Genomic DNA, 17,016 nt, shown 5'->3' on the forward strand with positions numbered 1-17,016 from the left:
AAATACACTTAACATTACAAAAAAAATATATAAATTATACTTTCAAAATATAGTTGTATTTTTCCCCCAAGATTTTTTATTTCAAAATAATTCTAAAGTTGTGTCTAACTCCAAAATTTTGTTCGGCCCTAATATGATTTTACTCAATTTGTGAATTGTTTTGAAATTGGATAGCCAAATGGTATTTTAAAATGCAGAAAAGATGGAGCAAAGTTAGGGTGTGATGTGCTCACTGCTCTGAGGTTGGTGAGCACTTCTAAAACTCTTTGAAATTAGCTTCGTACAACAAATATAAACTGTTGAAATTCATTCACTTCATGAGTGATGCATATATATGAATTTTTTGGTAGTTTGAAATTCATCAGTACAAACTACAAAATCAAGCGGTAAGAAAAATGAATCCTTTATAAGTTGTTTTTTGTATTCATTTTTCATTATTTTTTTACTGCTTAATTTTGTACTAAATGAATTCAAAATTTTCAAAATTTTGCATATACATGCAATACTAATGAAGTAGATGGATTCAACTGTTTAAATTTGTCGTTTAAAACCAATTTAATAAATTTTGAAGTTGTTATTACCAATTTCCCTTGAAGAGCATATCACATCCTATCTTTGCTCCAGAAAAAATATCTTTCCTTTTTTAATTTTAAACAGACGAAATTATAACTTATAAGAATCATTTTATGATTTAGTAGCTAAAGATATTATATTTTATATGATACATCGAATGTTCGAAACTTGAATAAAGAATTCTTTGTAGATATAAAAGGTGGGATATTTGTTTCTATTTTATTTTGGATATAAATCACGTAGAGTGTCGTTATTTTCTAGAAGTTAATAGCATATACAGAGATGAATGAATTTCAAGAGTGTTATATTTCAAGCTTATTTTCCCTAATAATATGAACTATTTTCTTTATCAAAATAATTGTTGTCGCGAGGGGGTGAAAGTAGACTTATCAACTTACATAGAGTCAATTATATAATTTTTCATACAAAATTTATAATTAATTTTACATATTCATAACACTATAATAATACAGTAAATTATATATGTCAAAACAATATATATTTAAAATAAATGGGTCAGTTAATCTCTATTCATTCAAGATGAATCCACCTCTTACGGTTACGGTCGTACTTCATGTTATGTGTCTTATATATAAAGGATTTGGATTAATAATGTCCTCTTAAAAGTAAAAAGGCTTTCAATAATTTTGTTATGGATTCGTTTTACTACTGAAGCGATGCATATGTGTGAAATTATACATGGCGTATAAGCATAAAACCCCGATTTTTTTTTAAAATACCCAAAAAAATAATTATTTTATTAAAAATAACCACGTTTTGGATGAAATTTTAAAAATACCCAGGTCGCAGATTTTTTCTGCGCTCCGGAATTTTTATTCCGGGCCGCAGAAAAAATTTGCGCCCCGAAATTTTTTTTTTTAGAATTTTTTATTCCGAGTGCAGATTTTTTCTACGGGCCGGATTTTTTTTTTTTTTTTTTTTAGATTTTGGAGAAAAAAAAAATCCATCATGTATATGTATATGTATGTATATGTATATGTATGTATATGTATGTGTATGTATATGTATATGTATATGTATGTATATGTATATGTATATGTATGTATATGTATATGTATGTATATGTATATGTATATGTATATGTATGTATATGTATATATCTGTATATGTATATGTATATATGTGTATATAATATATGTATAACTCATTTTTTTTTTATAATATATGTATATGTATATAATATTTATGTATATGTATATGTAAATATACAAATATATGTATATATAAATATACATATATATGTATATATAAATATACATATATATGTATATATAAATATACATATATATGTATATATAAATATACATATATATGTATATATAAATATACATATATATGTATATATAAATATACATATATATGTATATATAAATATACATATATATATACATATATATGTATATAATATTTATGTATATGTATATGTATATGTATATAATATTTATGTTTATGTCTATGTATATGTAGATGTATATGTATATGTATATTTTTTTTAAATTTTTTTTTTAGAGTTTGGAGAAAGAAAATATCCATGGTCTGATTTTTTTTAATAATATATGTGTATGTATATATAATATAATATGTGTATAATATATGTATATGTATATGTATATGTAGATATGTATATGTATATATGTGTATATATGTGTACATATACATATACATATACATATACATATACATATACATATACATATACATATACATATACATATACATATACATATACATATACATATACATATACATATACATATACATATACATATACATATACATATACATATACATATACATATACATATACATATACATATACATATACATAGACATATACATAGACATAGACATACACATACACATACACATACACATACACATACACATACACATACACATACACATACACATACACATACACATACACATACACATACACATACACATACACAATGGATTTTTTTTCTCCAAACAATAAAAAAAAAAAAAAAAAATTCGGAGCGCAAATTTTTTCCGCGGCCCGGAATAAAAATTTCGGAGCGCAGAAAAAATCTACGGCCTTGGTATTTTTAAAATTCCACCCAAAACCTGGTTATTTTTAATAAAATAATTATTTTTTTGGGTATTTTTAAAAAAATCGGCATAAAACCAATATCTTTTTTTTTTTGGGTACAAGAAATCCTAACTTTTTAAAAGTAAAAGTATTTTAAATAAGAAACTTATTAAATAAAATTTCTATTCAATAACTTTTAGAAACATATAAATGTATTTCTAAAATATTGAATACGTAAGCAATGACTTAGGGATCTAAACAAGTTACAGCGTGACTGGATACGTCCCGATACGACATGGCACAACACAACACACATGCCGGTCACGCAACATGATTCGCATGTTCTGTACTATGATCATTCGTGTGATGTGACAATCTTTTAAAAATCTAATATGACACGACACATCACGCGAGAGATCTAGTCACACCGCGACACATAACGTGGTTACGTGAGTTACATATAAAATTATGACCATTAGATATTGGTCGAATGGTTAATCTTAAATAAATTAAATTAAATTATGAAAATAGTTAAATAAGACCAGTCACGTGTGATCATGGCATGACTAACGTGCTGTGAAATCCTTCTAAATTTGATCACAACATGGCACGTGACATATAAATCTAACTTTGTCACAATAAGTATCTTCTAAATTTGATCACAACATGGCACGTGACATATAAATCTAACTTTGTCATGATAAGTACTTAGGTCCCTAGACAATCATATAAGTAGGATATCATGAATTCAAAACTAGATGAAGAAAATATTTTGTTATAATAATATAGATATGAAATTTTAGTTTTGAATTCAAAACTTGATTAAGAAAGTGGAGGATACTTAGGCTTAACAAAGTGGGTCAAACCCCACTACTAAATCCCTGTGCACAAACTGATATAGCTGGTAATACATTTATTGCCCTGCTGTTACAAAAAAGTTTGCTGAACAACACTTCAAATTTCAGAGAATTGTCAATTTGACAAGATCAAGATAGATATATTAAATACTCCAAAAAGGTAACATAAAAAAATCCGGGCGACCTCATCGGTGTACACCGATGGTCTAACCGTCAATTTGTCATGCTGAATCTATAATGGTTCACCGTCACGGACCTCCCGGCGTAACTCATATATAGACCACTGAGAGCAGTATCCCTCCATTTAATCCAAACTGGAGAGATAATGACCCACTAAAATTGCTCAATTACCGCAAATTTGTCTCGTAGCGCCACTTTACCACCAACCTTACCTCATGACAACAGCTGTAAAAACGCTCCAGTGCACCAAAACCCCGTTCCCCGTTTGTCCACTTCTACATTAGGAAATTACTATTTTAACCCTTCGTTCTTACCTTCCTCTTTATCCTCACTTCCACTCTCCCTCTTTAATAAACACTTGCTCTGTTTTATTTCTTCTTCTCTTCTCTTCCCCCTTCCCCCTTCCCCCTTTCTCTTTCTCTCTCCCTCTCCCTCTCTCGCTCCGCCATGGACGCCTACGAGGCGACACGTGTCGTCTTCTCTCGTATCCAATCTCTCGATCCAGAGAACGCTTCTAAAATCATGGGTCTCCTTCTAATCCAAGACCATGGCGAGAAGGAGATGATCCGCCTTGCTCTTGGCCCCGAATCACTCCTCCAATCCCTGATTCTCAAATCAAGAAAAGAACTTAACCTGTCGTCACCTCCACCTCCACCTTCTTTTAATACCTCGCCTCGTCTTCTCCCTTCCCCCAACTCTTGGGCCTCGTCACCTCAGCCCTTCTCCCGAGCAAACAACGGCTCATTAGAGGAGGCACCGCCATGCGCTGAAGATATCTATGGGGAGGTTTTGGAGGAACAGGGGTTAGGGTTTTACTCGGATGCCATGGCAGGATGGGGAGGAGGGGGTCTGGGCTGGAAACCGTGCTTGTATTTTGCAAGAGGTTATTGCAAAAACGGAGCGAGCTGCAGGTTCTTGCATGACGAAAAACTAGATGCTGCAACGGCAGCTGCTGTAAGTCTGGAGCAGGAGATTCTCTTGCGGAGCAAGAACCAGAGCCCCCGGCCGAGTCAGCTCATGGCCTCTGCCTTCCCGTACTCCCCTTCCGGCAAAGGAGGTGTTGGCTTTCTCTTTCAGCAACAGACAGACAGCCAAAGGTACAACCTTTCTCTCTCTCTCTCACCTCTTCCCTTCATGTGTGTGCGTGAGTTGGAAGAGGTGTAATATTTTAAGTGTGACAGAGCGGCGGCAGTGGCGGCAGCATTGATGGCGAGTGGCGGTGCTGATGAGGCAGGAAGGTTTATGGCTCGGTCACCGAGGCTTGAGAGGAGTGATCTTGCAGCGGGTTTGAATAACCCGGGAGCTCGTCAGATTTATCTCACCTTCCCGGCTGATAGCACCTTCAGTGAAGAGGACGTGTCAAACTACTTCAGGTAACTGTTCGACAAAATGCCACTGCAAAAAAAAAAAAAAAATCTCTAGGACCAAATTAGCTGTGCCGTGTTCTAATTTGTTCTCTGTGTTTGTGATTGAAGCATATATGGACCGGTACAGGATGTGAGAATACCGTACCAGCAGAAGAGAATGTTTGGTTTTGTGACCTTTGTTTATCCCGAGACGGTGAAGCTGATTCTGGCAAAGGGAAATCCGCATTTTGTGTGCGATGCAAGAGTTCTTGTTAAACCTTACAAAGAGAAGGGAAAAGTTCCAGAGAAATACAGGTTTGTTTCTTTGCCCCTTGTTCTTGCTGTTGTTCTGATTTCGATTGTAATAATATATATTTTTTTTGGTTTTGTTACAGGTCGAAGAATCTTCAAGCCGAGAGAGGAGATTTTTCTGGCTGCTCTAGTCCTACTGGATTGTTAGACACGAGAGATCCCTTTGAATTACCTCACCTTGGTAATTTCCATTCACAATTAATCACATTTAAATGTCTTGTATGTTACAATTTTGTATAAAGATTGTAAATTTGTTGAAATTCAAAAAGGAACTCGCATGTTGTATGGCACAAGCCCGACCCAAGAGGCATTTCTGAGAAGGAAACTGGAAGAGCAGCAGCAACAAATCGAGTTGCAACAGGCTATTGAATTACAGGGTAGGAGATTCATGGGACTCCAATTGCTGGATTTGAAAAACCGGACACTGAATTGCCCCCCTGTTACGTCGCCTACTCCAATTTCTGAGACGAAGAGCAATTTGGAAGAAGATGCATCTAACCAAGGTCAACTTGGTAAATATTCAATTCTGCTTTGTTTAGATTTTATTAACATTTTAAAAGAGGAAAGGTTCAGTCTGGTGCTGAGTTAAAGCGTGGCTCTGTTTTTTACTCTGTTAATAGACAAGAAGGCGTGCAGTAACATTCAATGCGCTCCAGCTGGAATGACTGACATGCGGGACCCACCGAAAGTCAACGGGTCTCATGAGGTAGTGGTCAAAGAATCTGGAACTGAAGCCGCTACAGTCAATGCAGATTTCGGTTTCCCAGAAAGGTAATGGTGCTCTGTTCTATAATTTACTATTTCTTTATTTATTGTTCTCCCTTTTTTCCCCAAAAAAAGGGTGTGAGAACAAGGAAAGAGTGGGTGTTCTACTGTCGTTTGTTTGTTTATTAATTTATCTCGGCTCCTCCATTAATTGCCCTTAGAAAGCTTTTGGTGGTTCCTTTTGGGTTATTGGTGGAAAGAATTGCTCTGTTTTTTTTTAATTTCTTTTAATTTGGTGGCATATACTTTTAGAGAAAATTGTTTATTCCCTTTTTTGGTACACAGAAAAGAATGGTTCTTGTGTTATGCTCTGTTTTTCATTTCATGGATTCTCTTTTCTGATGGCATATCCAGTTCCTTTTAAAGAAAAGAGAGAAACCAATTGTCCTAAATGTTATCTTATTCTTTCTGACATGGTTGCAAATCATTCGCTCTTTCCTTTTCTGAAAAATAAGAATTGAAAGGACAGAAACAAAGACGTTCTTTTTCTTTGCTCTTTCTTTTTCTCGTGTTTTTTAATTTTTTTTTTTTTTTGTGTTTTCTAATTACCATCCTTTATTTTGAATTTTGATTTGTTTCAGCAGTCTGGAGCACAATTTACCTGATAGCCCTTTTGCATCCCCAACCAAGTCTTGCTCACAAATTGTGGATACGCCATTTTTACCAAATGAACCCTCAAACCGAAGTAATTCCAATAGCTCCCCGTTCATGGTTTCACCTCTCATCCCTCCTTCCTCCATTGACCTTGCCTCTTATAACTCTTGTTTCTTTCAAATGCCTAGGTAATGGAAGTTCAAATTATAATTCATTGTTCAAGAGTTATATACATGATAACTCAATTTAAAATCTTTAATATTATATTTTCCCATTGGTTTTGTTGCCAGATTCTCTTCTGGGCATGGCGCCGTTGGTATGTGAATAGTTGTGAGAGAAGGGGGGGGGGGGGCGTTTCTCTCTCTAGCTGGGGTAAGTAACATACACACAATCAGGAGCCAATAATTGAAGCACATATACAATATAACACTGTATATTAAAATCTGTTACATTACCAACCCAAGCTTTGATTGATGGTTCTGTTATTGTTATTTAATATGGCAGGAGAGAGAAAGCTGATGGTGTGATGATGACTCAATACTGGTGGATAAAACAGAGATGAAAAAAGTTTTAACAAGATAGGAGTAAAAAAAAGGAAAACTTATATATGCTACTATTATTAGGCTATTACTAAGCTTATTAGTACTCACCTTAGGTTTATATAGTTATCATAGGTTACTTTCTTAATTATAAGTATAGTTGTTATATGTTAGAGTTTAGGGAAAGCCATAAAAGGGCTCTGTTCCCTCTGATATTGGCTTTTTATTTTCTATGTTAATTTATGAGGTAGAGAGAAAGAAGAGAGTTTGAGAGAGAAAAGGAGCAGATTTAGTAGTAGTATTACCTTTTTCAAAAAAAAAAAAAAAAAAAAATGAGAACAGCGTTAGTATTTAGTGTGTCAGCTACCTACCCCTGCCATATACTGTCAAAATCTTTGCATACAAAACCAAACAGTAGAGAGAGAGAGAGAGAGAGAGAGAGAGAGAAAAGAGGGAGACCAAACTGGAATCAGAGAGGACATAAACGATAAAGTGAAAGGAGCATGGACCACACTCACGGGTGTGTGTTGAGTGTGTGCGCTCGTTCGAGATTGAAGAGATGGATGGAGAATCAAAGGTGGTATCATGGCTTCTCTCTGTCCTTTTGATGTACTGTATTGCATGTGTTGTGTTTGATGTGTTGTGTTGTGTTGTACCACCTCTCTCTCTCCATAGACTAGCTTTCTTTTTTTTACTTTTACTTTTTTTTTTTTCTCCTTTTTTCTGTTTTGTTACTTTTGCTGTAGGAAAAAAAAAGAAAATGAAAGTAACCAACAAATAATTTATCTATACACTGATCTCTCTCTCTACTCTTTTTCTTGTTGTTACTTTTGGTACAAGGTGAACGCTTGTTGGACTACTGCCAAATAAGCATCAAATTGACCGTTGTAATTGCTAAATCAGCATCAAATTAAATTACCTGATGTGATTTGAGTACCTAGGTGCTCTTTTTGTAAATGTGGCAGCACAAATTTTACATGTCACATTTGTCCGAGTTGAAAACACAAGAAACCTGCTTTCACTGCATTTGAAGTGGTGGGGTCCAAGTGAGAGAGAATCTACCGTGTGGTTTAAAAAAAAAAATAACACATCGATGTACGTAAAAGAGGAGACTTGAGGGGAAAAAGGAGACACCTTAAATGGAATGGCACGGTACCGGTGCCATGCACCATCACTTTTGCTTCGTTCTTTCCAGCACTAAACCAATAAAGACACTAAAACCTCTTTTATCAGAAAAGAGACCTATAGCCTTACTTCAATTTAATCCATTTTTACAATTTGTGCTTGAAAAACTAAACAAATATTTTGTGGTGGGTATTACCTCGCTGTCTGTCTCTCTCTAATCCTGACCCTTTTCTTGGCTTCACTTGTGCTGAGTCACCAAATTTCATTTCTAAACACCTCTAGAATCCTCGGTGGAATTAATGTATCAATAATTTGGAATCATAAAGTTCCCAAATGTTTGAAACTTATTTTAAGGGGAAGTCTCACAAGACATGAATATATTTATACTGTACAACTATCTTAAACTATTTCTGAATGCTTCCTTTTTCCTAGTTATCTATTTTTAGTTTTTTTTTTTGTCCAAAATACTATGATGGTAGCTTAATTGCGTTGAGAAAATAATTGTAGAGGAGGTGAGCTAGGTCTGCAACTGCTGTGAATTGTGATCTATTCCATCTCTTGATTTTGTATATGCATGATTTAATGGAGGTGGGTCACATGGGCTGATTACAGTAAGTTGTGGTCCTGTGCTTTTCCCCATCTTTTGAATTTATAATAGGAGTGTATCAAGCTGTCTGTCTGCATAAGATAAGCTCCTGCGCACATGCACAGCAGCATTTGTGAAAAATTTAAAATTGAAAATTGAAATTTAAGATTTGTACGCTCCTAATTTTACTTTGGTAGGGCCCACTTTGACCCAACTTTTCAATTTTCTTTTTGGGCCTCTCTTTTTGTATAGAAAAAAGTTCCTACATTTAGGTTGATAGTCTATGTAGCTGGATTTCTCTGGTTACTTACAATATTTGATTAGGTCTAAGTCTAATATTTGTGCTTAGTTGTATATTTAAACTAGCTAGATGTCATGACTGCACAATATATGGATAATAAGGAAATAAAATAAAGTATGTCCAATAGCATGCTATAGGGGTTTGGGTACCTACATTAAAAATGAATAACAAGGAAGAAACACTTGAAAATGATTGCCTAATTTTTTTTTTCAAAATTTCAACTATTTCATATTTTGTCTAGATTTACTTTCCTATCCAGATTCCTGATTGCAAATATACAGTGGCCTAATAATTTAATTGAGGCATAGTATCTGTACAGTAATGACTACTATTGAGCCCCTGAAACTCTACTATTTGGTATCTATAGTTCTATACTGAACCAACTTCCCATAGTACTGCAGTTGCATGTGCTGGGTACACAATGACTGAATACAATTTTCTGGTTGCACAATGAAACATACATCTTCCATTTAATTTATCTCTTGTAGAAAGACATCACGAATCTTTTGGTACCTATCGAATAGTTTCTCTCTTGGAGGCAAGGTGTCTTTCACAATTTCAGAACTTGAAAATGCTTCCATCCATGCATGTAGCAAAGGAAATTTTCTCATAGTGATAATTTTGAACTTGGTAATTTCTTCATAAATCGGAACTACATACAAAAGGAACCCAACTGAAATATCAAGATATCCAATTCTGTCTCCACCAAAATATTTCTTTCCAATTAGCACTTTCTCTAAGAGCTCAAAATTGTCAGTAACTGACTTAAGTGCCTCTTCTTGTTCTTTGCCTTCAGAAATGAAAAGGCACCATAACTACATTTCCGACATTCTTTGCAATGATCAATAAAACTTTAATAAAAGTTGAAATTCTAACTTGCCGCTTTATATATAGTGATCATAAGCTTTTCAGTAAAATGCTTGTATTTTAACTCGTCAGAAATCAATATTTCTAATTTGTCACTATATATCTTGTTACCTACGTAGCGATAATAAATCAGACAGAATTTTGGAACAAAGAATAAATCAGCTAAAAATATACCCCATCGCCTCTGGCCGTGGTTCTTTAACAAGGATCTTGTGGCATGATTGGATTCTCCTTCCAAGTTTCTACAATAAACTCTAGAATGATCAACGACTCAGCAACGGCTTTGCCGTTATGTAAAAGTACCAGCACCTTCTTGTACACTGGATTGTGCCCCAAGAACAAAGCACTCTTGTTTGATAAATCTTCTTCAACAAAATTGTATCTGATTTTCTTTATATTTAGTGCCCAAATTACCCTCAGAGCATATGGGCTTGACCATATGCCAAAAGTGTCACCTCCTCTCCTTCTTTTCCCTCTTCCATTGGTGGTAATATGGTTTTACAAGTTATCATGCTGTTGCCTTTATTATGTAGTGCAGCTTTCTTTATCATTCTATGGAAAAATACACAAAGGAAAAAAAAAAATCTTCTTTTTACTCTTCTAGTCAGTATTGGCGGCTAGCTTTGTTTCTACAAGAGTTAGACTGATTTGTCTTATTTGAATGAGTTGATTAATTCAAGTATAATTGATCAGTACTTGATAACAATATGTTCATCATTTTTATTAGCTTCCACTTTTAATGGTTGTTTTCTTATATTCATTTATTCAGTCATTTTTATTTTAGTAAATAAAAGGTACTTTTCTTTAGATGGCTTGGTCAATGGAAAAGAAAAGGTGTTTGACATTTTTTACATCCTTTTGTTCATCATCTCAGAAAAATAAAAAACTGAATTAGCAAGGAGTTTGGATATCTATTCAATTTTTCATATAATTAAAACACTGAAACATAATTTGCTTATTTGGTTTTGGTGATTTTGGCGAGTGACCTATCTGTTTCAATGTATGGAAGAGAGTAAATATGTTTTTGTTATTTTTTTAAACAAATTTTTGGAGAACTTTTGTGCAGATAAATTGCATTGGTCTTGATCCTTTTTTTTCATGCATAAAGACCCAATTTTTAAGATTATCTTTTTGGGTCTCTTTTGTAAAGAAAAGTTCCTAAATTTAGGTTGATGGTCTATGCAACTGGATTTCTCTGGTTACTTGCACTATTATTATATAAGGTCTAATATTTGTGCCAAGTTGTATCTTTGAAATTAGCTAGATGTGATGAGTACTGCAAATATAGTTACTGTACAATGGTTGAATAATAAGGGAAAAAAAACAGCTTAAAGAAAATGATGTCTGATTTTTTTTGAAATTTTAACTATTTCATACTTTGCTTAGATTATTTTCCTATACAGATTCATGATTGTAAATATAGAGTGGCCTAATAATTTAATTGAGGCTTAGTATCTATACTGAACCAACTTGGTATAGTACTGCAGTTGCATGTGCTGAGTAGTACAGTTAGCAAACCACAGAATTCATTTCATCACTGACTGAACTGAATACAATTTTTAGTTGCACAATGAAACATGCATCTTCCATTTAATTTCTATATTGTAGAAGGACATTGCAAGTCCTTTCGGATAGTTTCTCTCTTGGAGGCAAGGTGTCTTTGACAAATTCAGAACTTGAAAATGCTTCCATCCATGCATGCAGCAAAGGAAATTTCGCTGCAGTGATAATTTTGAACTTGGTTATTTCTTCACAAATAGGAATTACGTACGAAATCCACCCAACTGAAATATCGAGATATCCAATTCTGTCTCCACCAAAATATTTCTTTCCAATTAGCTCTTTCTCTAGGAGCTTAAAATTGTCACTAACTGAGTTAAGCGCCTCTTCTTGCTCTTTTCCTTCAGAAGTGAGAAAGCGCCACCACTACAATTTCAAAATTCATCATAGACTTAAATTCTTGGCAATGATCAAAATAGCTAAGAAAGGGATATTGACAAATAGAAACCTAATCCAGGGCTTAGGCATAATGTTTGTAATTTAAAATTTAGTAGGGATTTCAAACTTTAACTAATAAAAGTTGAAATTCTAACTAGCTGCTTTATATATAATGCTCATGGGCTTTTCCGTAAAAAGCTTGTATTCTAACTTGTCAGCAATATTTCTAATTTGTCACTACTTTTTTTTTACCTACGTATCTCTAACGAATTGGACAAAATTTTGGAACAAAGAAAAACACAGCTGAAAAATATACCCCGTTGCCTCCGGCGGTGGCCCAAAATCTTGCCATGGCTCTTTGATAAGGATCTTGTGGCATGATTGGATTCTCCTTCCAAGTTTCTTCAATAAACTCTAGAATAATCAGCGACTCAGTAACGGCTTTACCTTTGTACACAAGCACGGGCACCTTCTTGTACACAGGATTGTGTTCCAAAAGCAAATCACTCTTGTTGGATAAATCTTCTTCAACATACTTATATCTGATTTTCTTTATATTTAGTGCCCAAATTACCCTCAGAGCATATGGGCTTGACCACATGCCAAACAGTGTCACCTCCTCTCCTTTTTTTGCTTCCTCCATTGGTGATAATATGGTTTTACAAGTTCTCTTGCTGTTAGCTTTTATTATGATGTGTAGCTTGCTTTATCTTTCTATGGAAATTAATACACACACAAAGAAAAAAATTCTTCTTTTTCCTCTTCTAGTCAGAATTGCCGTCCAGCTTTGTTTCAAAGATTTAGACTGATTTTCTTATTTGAATAAGTTTATTAATTGAAGTATAATTGAGTACTTGTTTACTGTTTGCTTATCATTTGATATTAGCTTCAACATTTATTGGTTGTTTTCATTTATTCAGTTACTTTTAAAAATAAAAATTTAGTAAAATTACTTTTCTCTTCAAAACTAATAATGGCTTAGTTAAAAGGAATTGAAATATTTGTCTTACCTACATGGCTGAGTAGCTAGTCCTGAGTCCTGACATTGACAGTTTTGACAATCTTTTGTTCATTTAATCAAAATAAAACCTGAATTAGCAAAGAGTTTGGATATTTATTCCAACTTTTCCTATAATTAAAACACTAAAGCATAATTATAAGGTTTTGGCGATTTGGGGGAGTGGCGGCCACCTGTTTCATTGTATGGAAGAAAGTAAGTTTTTTTTTTTGTAAAAAAAACAAAATTTTGAAGAACAAATAGCCAACATGTAAGGGGGCCCAAAAATTGCCCATAATTAGTTATTAACTAAATTCATGATAAATCCAGGCTTGTTGCCTATGGCAACGGGCCTAAGCTAAATAGGCTGTTTTGATCCTATAAAAATCTTATTCTGAAAATGAGGAACTGAACCCCTAGACTGTATTGTTATCCTCTAAATACGGCAAGAAAAGAAAACAGAATTTCAAAGCTTAAACCTCTGCTGTTACATCGTAGTTAACTGAGTCATAAATTTTAATGATCGACATAAACTTGGAAAACTAAAACCACTAGAACCGGTCTCATACTAAGTTAGGCATCGATCAACTGCTCGATACGCGCTTTTAGTATCTCTATATAAGATCATACGCATGCTCAGTCAGGGATAGCAAACAACTTGGCCTTATCTCTATTTAGTCTATACCAATAAAAAGAAAATTAAAACAAGAGATAAGGTCCTATCCAATCTCTTTCAAGTTTTTAATCCAAGGCAAAGATTGTAAGTTCCTTATTTTATAACTTTTCCTAATATTACTTTTTTTATATATATAATTTTGGTGGTAAGATTGCAATGCTAATTATATCAAACTGGAATTCATATGCGAAGGATATAAAAAAAAAGAACAAACAATTACTATAAGAATAACTTGTCATCATAATTTTTTTATTAGCTTGATGTATGATAAACTATTACATAATATAATAATACACGCTGCATTCTGTCGTGTGCAGTGGTACCGGAAACTGAAATGGGGCGTGTTGCGTTAGCATCTTTGTTTTCGGTGTTGCTAGGCTTGTCGGTTGTCATGGCAGAGGATCCATACCTCTATTTCACATGGAAAGTAACGTATGGCACGATTGCTCCGTTGGGGGTAAAGCAGCAGGCAATTCTGATCAACGGGCAGTTTCCCGGCCCCAATATCAACTCCACGACCAACAACAATATCGTCATCAATGTGTACAACTACCTCGATGAACCCTTCCTCTTATCATGGTTTATATTTCCTCAATTGCTAAAATAGTCGATCTAAGCATGTCTTTTTGTTTGAAAAGCACGGTCGAAGCTACCAGCAAAAAGGAGTCGATCTAAGCATGTCACGTGAAATATTTGAGCAAAAGGATATATATATATAGTAGTTGAGAAATGTATAATTTTAGCAATGATCATTGATTGGTTTTGTAGGAATGGGATTCAACAGAGGAAGAACTCGTGGCAAGATGGTGTGTCTGGGACAAACTGCCCGATCCTGCCCGGAAAGAATTTCACATACAAATTCCAAGTCAAGGACGAAATCGGCAGTTTCTACTACTACCCTTCTCTTGGCATGCACAAGGCAGCAGGTGGCTTTGGAGGCCTTCGTGTCAACAGCCGACTTCTCATCCCGGTCCCATTTGACCCACCAGCTGATGACTACACGGTGCTGATCGGCGACTGGTACACTAAAGATCACAAGGCTCTTCAACACCGGCTCGACACCGGCCATAGCATTGGCCGCCCTGCTGGTGTCCTAATAAATGGCAAATCTGGCAAAGCTAACGAACCACTTTTTGTGATGCAACCTGGAAAGACTTATAGGTATAGAATTTGCAATGTTGGTCTGAAGACATCTCTCAACTTCAGAATCCAAGGGCACACCATGAAGCTTGTTGAGATGGAAGGGTCCCACACCATACAAAACGTGTACAGCTTTCTGGATATACACGTGGGCCAGTGCTACTCGGTTCTTGTCACAGCAAACAAAAAGCCAATGGACTATTACATGGTTGTGTCAACCCGATTCTTAAAGGAAACCATCACTACAACTGCCATAATTCGATATGCTGGTTCTAATCAGCCTCCAAACCCAACAATCCCAAAGGTACCGTTAGGTTGGGCTTGGTCTCTGACCCAGTGGAGGTCTTTCAGGTGGAATTTGACTGCCAGTGCGGCCCGTCCCAACCCGCAAGGTTCATACCACTACGGCCAGATCAACATTACACGTACCATCAGGCTTGTCAATTCCCATAAGCTAGTTAACGGAAAGCTCCGTTACACCCTCAATGGTGTGTCTCACAGCAATTCTAAAACTAAAACCCCATTTAAGCTTGCCGAATACTTCAACATTGCAAAAAAGGTGTTCGACTACAACCTCATGAAGGATGAACCAGTTGCTAGTGCACTGGTGAAAATAGCACCTAATGTAATCAGTGCACAGCACCGCACTTTCATCGAAATTATCTTTGAGAACCCCGAGAAGAGCATTCAGACTTACCACTTGGACGGTTACGCCTTCTTTGCTGTTGGGTAAGGATTGCTACTGATATATATATATATATATAATTAAATTAACATGCAATTATGTTATTTAAAAAAAAAATGCAATTGTGTTAATTACCTGGTGTTAAATATTTAATTTCTCTCATGATTGGTCTGTGTGTAGTATGGGACCAGGCAAATGGACACCAAGGAGCAGAAAGATGTACAATCTCCTTGATGCAGTAAGCAGATATTCGATACAGGTTTACCCGAATTCGTGGACGGCAATCATGACTTCATTTGATAATGCTGGTATGTGGAATCTTCGATCGGGGAACTGGGAGAACCAGTACTTGGGACAGCAATTTTACATCAGTGTAGTTTCAGAGGCCAGGTCAATAAGGGATGAGTATAACATGCCCGACAATGCGCTTCGGTGTGGTGCCGTTGTTGGTCTCCCGCTTCCTCCTCCTTATACTGCATGATGATGTTGATTGTGCATGTTCAAATGTCACCTCGTATAAATGACCAATATTGGATGAAGATTTGGAAGTTTTGCTGTTTTATTTAACCTCCTTTTTTTATTTTTTCTGTTTGCTGCTGGCTAATGACAGAACAAAATGCTCAAAACCAAAAATCGTTAGAAGAACATAGCATGACTTTATAATTGTTTTTCTTCTGTAACTTCGTTTTATGAATTTGATCATCTCACTATCAAATGTTCTTGTGGTACATTGCAATGAGACGAATTAATTTGCATCGGCAACTTAAGACCGTTAATCTAATATTCATTCATTTCCAATTCTTGATCATATAGACATGTTGGGTCTTGCATAATTTATGCTCTCTTAACTATTTGCGTGATTATATTTCAATTTGCATGATTTATGGTTGAACATTGTTTGGTATGAAATTTTTTCGCTCTGATTATGTATATAAGATCAGGTCCTTTTGATCCATGATGCACATGCAGCTTCTAATGTTAACAGTTCTTTTCTTTTCCACCATCCTACCTATGCAAAGCATAATTAATTTGTAAATCTTAAAATAAATAGATATTACTATTAATTATCATTTGGAGGTAAGGTATTGGTGGAAATTGATTTGCAGATTGGATTAATTAATTATTGCTATATGATCCACAATTAGACATTACAAATCATAAATTATCTTTCGCTGAAATATCAAACTACCAATAAAATCTTGTTTCAAAATGGTTGAAATATTTTGAAAATATCTTTAAATCTCGCGATCAATATTAGACTCCAGAAGAATATGAAGTCATTCAAAGGCCATTACTGTTAGGACAAGATGAGTACATGTTTTTTCCCCACAAGATTATTCTAATATAGTTGTTTCAAGACTTAATGATACATTAGTTATTATGGTAGAATTTATATTCGGGTAATTTTGTTTTTAAATCTTCTTCTTGCATTGATTAGTTTAATGTATGAGTTTATAAGAG

The 17,016-nt window shown here is 34.7% G+C and overlaps 3 protein-coding genes across 5 annotated transcripts; 2 read left to right on the forward strand and 1 right to left on the reverse strand.

Annotated features, from left to right (window-relative positions):
* Positions 1–4,008: 4,008 nt before the first annotated feature.
* LOC144574592 (zinc finger CCCH domain-containing protein 53-like) lies at positions 4,009–8,033 on the forward strand. Of its 2 annotated transcripts, none has more exons than XM_078324583.1 (9): positions 4,009–4,781; positions 4,866–5,057; positions 5,160–5,345; positions 5,426–5,523; positions 5,612–5,854; positions 5,963–6,113; positions 6,689–6,889; positions 6,992–7,073; positions 7,206–8,033. In XM_078324583.1, exons 1-8 carry the CDS (start codon positions 4,132–4,134, stop codon positions 7,023–7,025), a joined length of 1,755 nt encoding a protein of 584 aa, XP_078180709.1. In that variant the 5' UTR covers positions 4,009–4,131; the 3' UTR covers positions 7,026–7,073; positions 7,206–8,033. The 2 variants fall into 2 exon arrangements, with proteins under 2 accessions (XP_078180709.1, XP_078180710.1); XM_078324584.1 differs by having other exon boundaries at positions 5,612–5,845.
* Positions 8,034–9,658: 1,625 nt separating this feature from the next.
* LOC144574947 (glutathione transferase GST 23-like) lies at positions 9,659–12,838 on the reverse strand. 2 transcript variants are annotated; one of them, XM_078325051.1, is made up of 2 exons: positions 12,374–12,838; positions 9,659–10,067 (listed from the first exon to the last, which is right to left on the reverse strand). In XM_078325051.1, exons 1-2 carry the CDS (start codon positions 12,698–12,700, stop codon positions 9,723–9,725), a joined length of 672 nt encoding a protein of 223 aa, XP_078181177.1. In that variant the 5' UTR covers positions 12,701–12,838; the 3' UTR covers positions 9,659–9,722. The 2 variants fall into 2 exon arrangements, with proteins under 2 accessions (XP_078181177.1, XP_078181178.1); XM_078325052.1 differs by lacking the exon at positions 9,659–10,067 and adding an exon at positions 11,629–12,045 and having other exon boundaries at positions 12,374–12,784.
* Positions 12,839–13,180: 342 nt separating this feature from the next.
* On the forward strand, positions 13,181–16,358 carry LOC144574948 (L-ascorbate oxidase homolog). Its single transcript, XM_078325053.1, has 3 exons — positions 13,181–14,309; positions 14,499–15,599; positions 15,736–16,358. The coding sequence occupies exons 1-3, from the start codon at positions 14,065–14,067 to the stop codon at positions 16,034–16,036; spliced, it is 1,647 nt and encodes a 548-aa protein (XP_078181179.1). The 5' UTR covers positions 13,181–14,064; the 3' UTR covers positions 16,037–16,358.
* Positions 16,359–17,016: the final 658 nt, after the last annotated feature.

Source organism: Carex rostrata, chromosome 23 (genome assembly GCF_964058835.1).
Source record: "Carex rostrata chromosome 23, lpCarRost1.2, whole genome shotgun sequence".
Classification (NCBI taxonomy): Eukaryota; Viridiplantae; Streptophyta; class Magnoliopsida; order Poales; family Cyperaceae; genus Carex; species Carex rostrata.

Bases quoted from the DNA above. Each gene is read 5' to 3' on its own strand.
- LOC144574592 (XM_078324583.1), top strand. From the start codon at position 4,132: ATGGACGCCTACGAGGCGACACGTGTCGTCTTCTCTCGTATCCAATCT. The intron at 4,782-4,865 runs GTACAACCTTTC...TAAGTGTGACAG, and splicing joins CAACAGACAGACAGCCAAAG to AGCGGCGGCAGTGGCGGCAG. The intron at 6,890-6,991 runs GTAATGGAAGTT...TTTTGTTGCCAG, and splicing joins TGTTTCTTTCAAATGCCTAG to ATTCTCTTCTGGGCATGGCG.
- LOC144574947 (XM_078325051.1), bottom strand. From the start codon at position 12,700: ATGGAGGAAGCAAAAAAAGGAGAGGAGGTGACACTGTTTGGCATGTGG. The intron at 10,068-12,373 runs GTATATTTTTCA...TCGGAAATGTAG, and splicing joins CCACCGCCGGAGGCAACGGG to TTATGGTGCCTTTTCATTTC.
- LOC144574948 (XM_078325053.1), top strand. From the start codon at position 14,065: ATGGGGCGTGTTGCGTTAGCATCTTTGTTTTCGGTGTTGCTAGGCTTG. The intron at 14,310-14,498 runs GTTTATATTTCC...TTGGTTTTGTAG, and splicing joins GAACCCTTCCTCTTATCATG to GAATGGGATTCAACAGAGGA. The intron at 15,600-15,735 runs GTAAGGATTGCT...GTCTGTGTGTAG, and splicing joins TACGCCTTCTTTGCTGTTGG to TATGGGACCAGGCAAATGGA.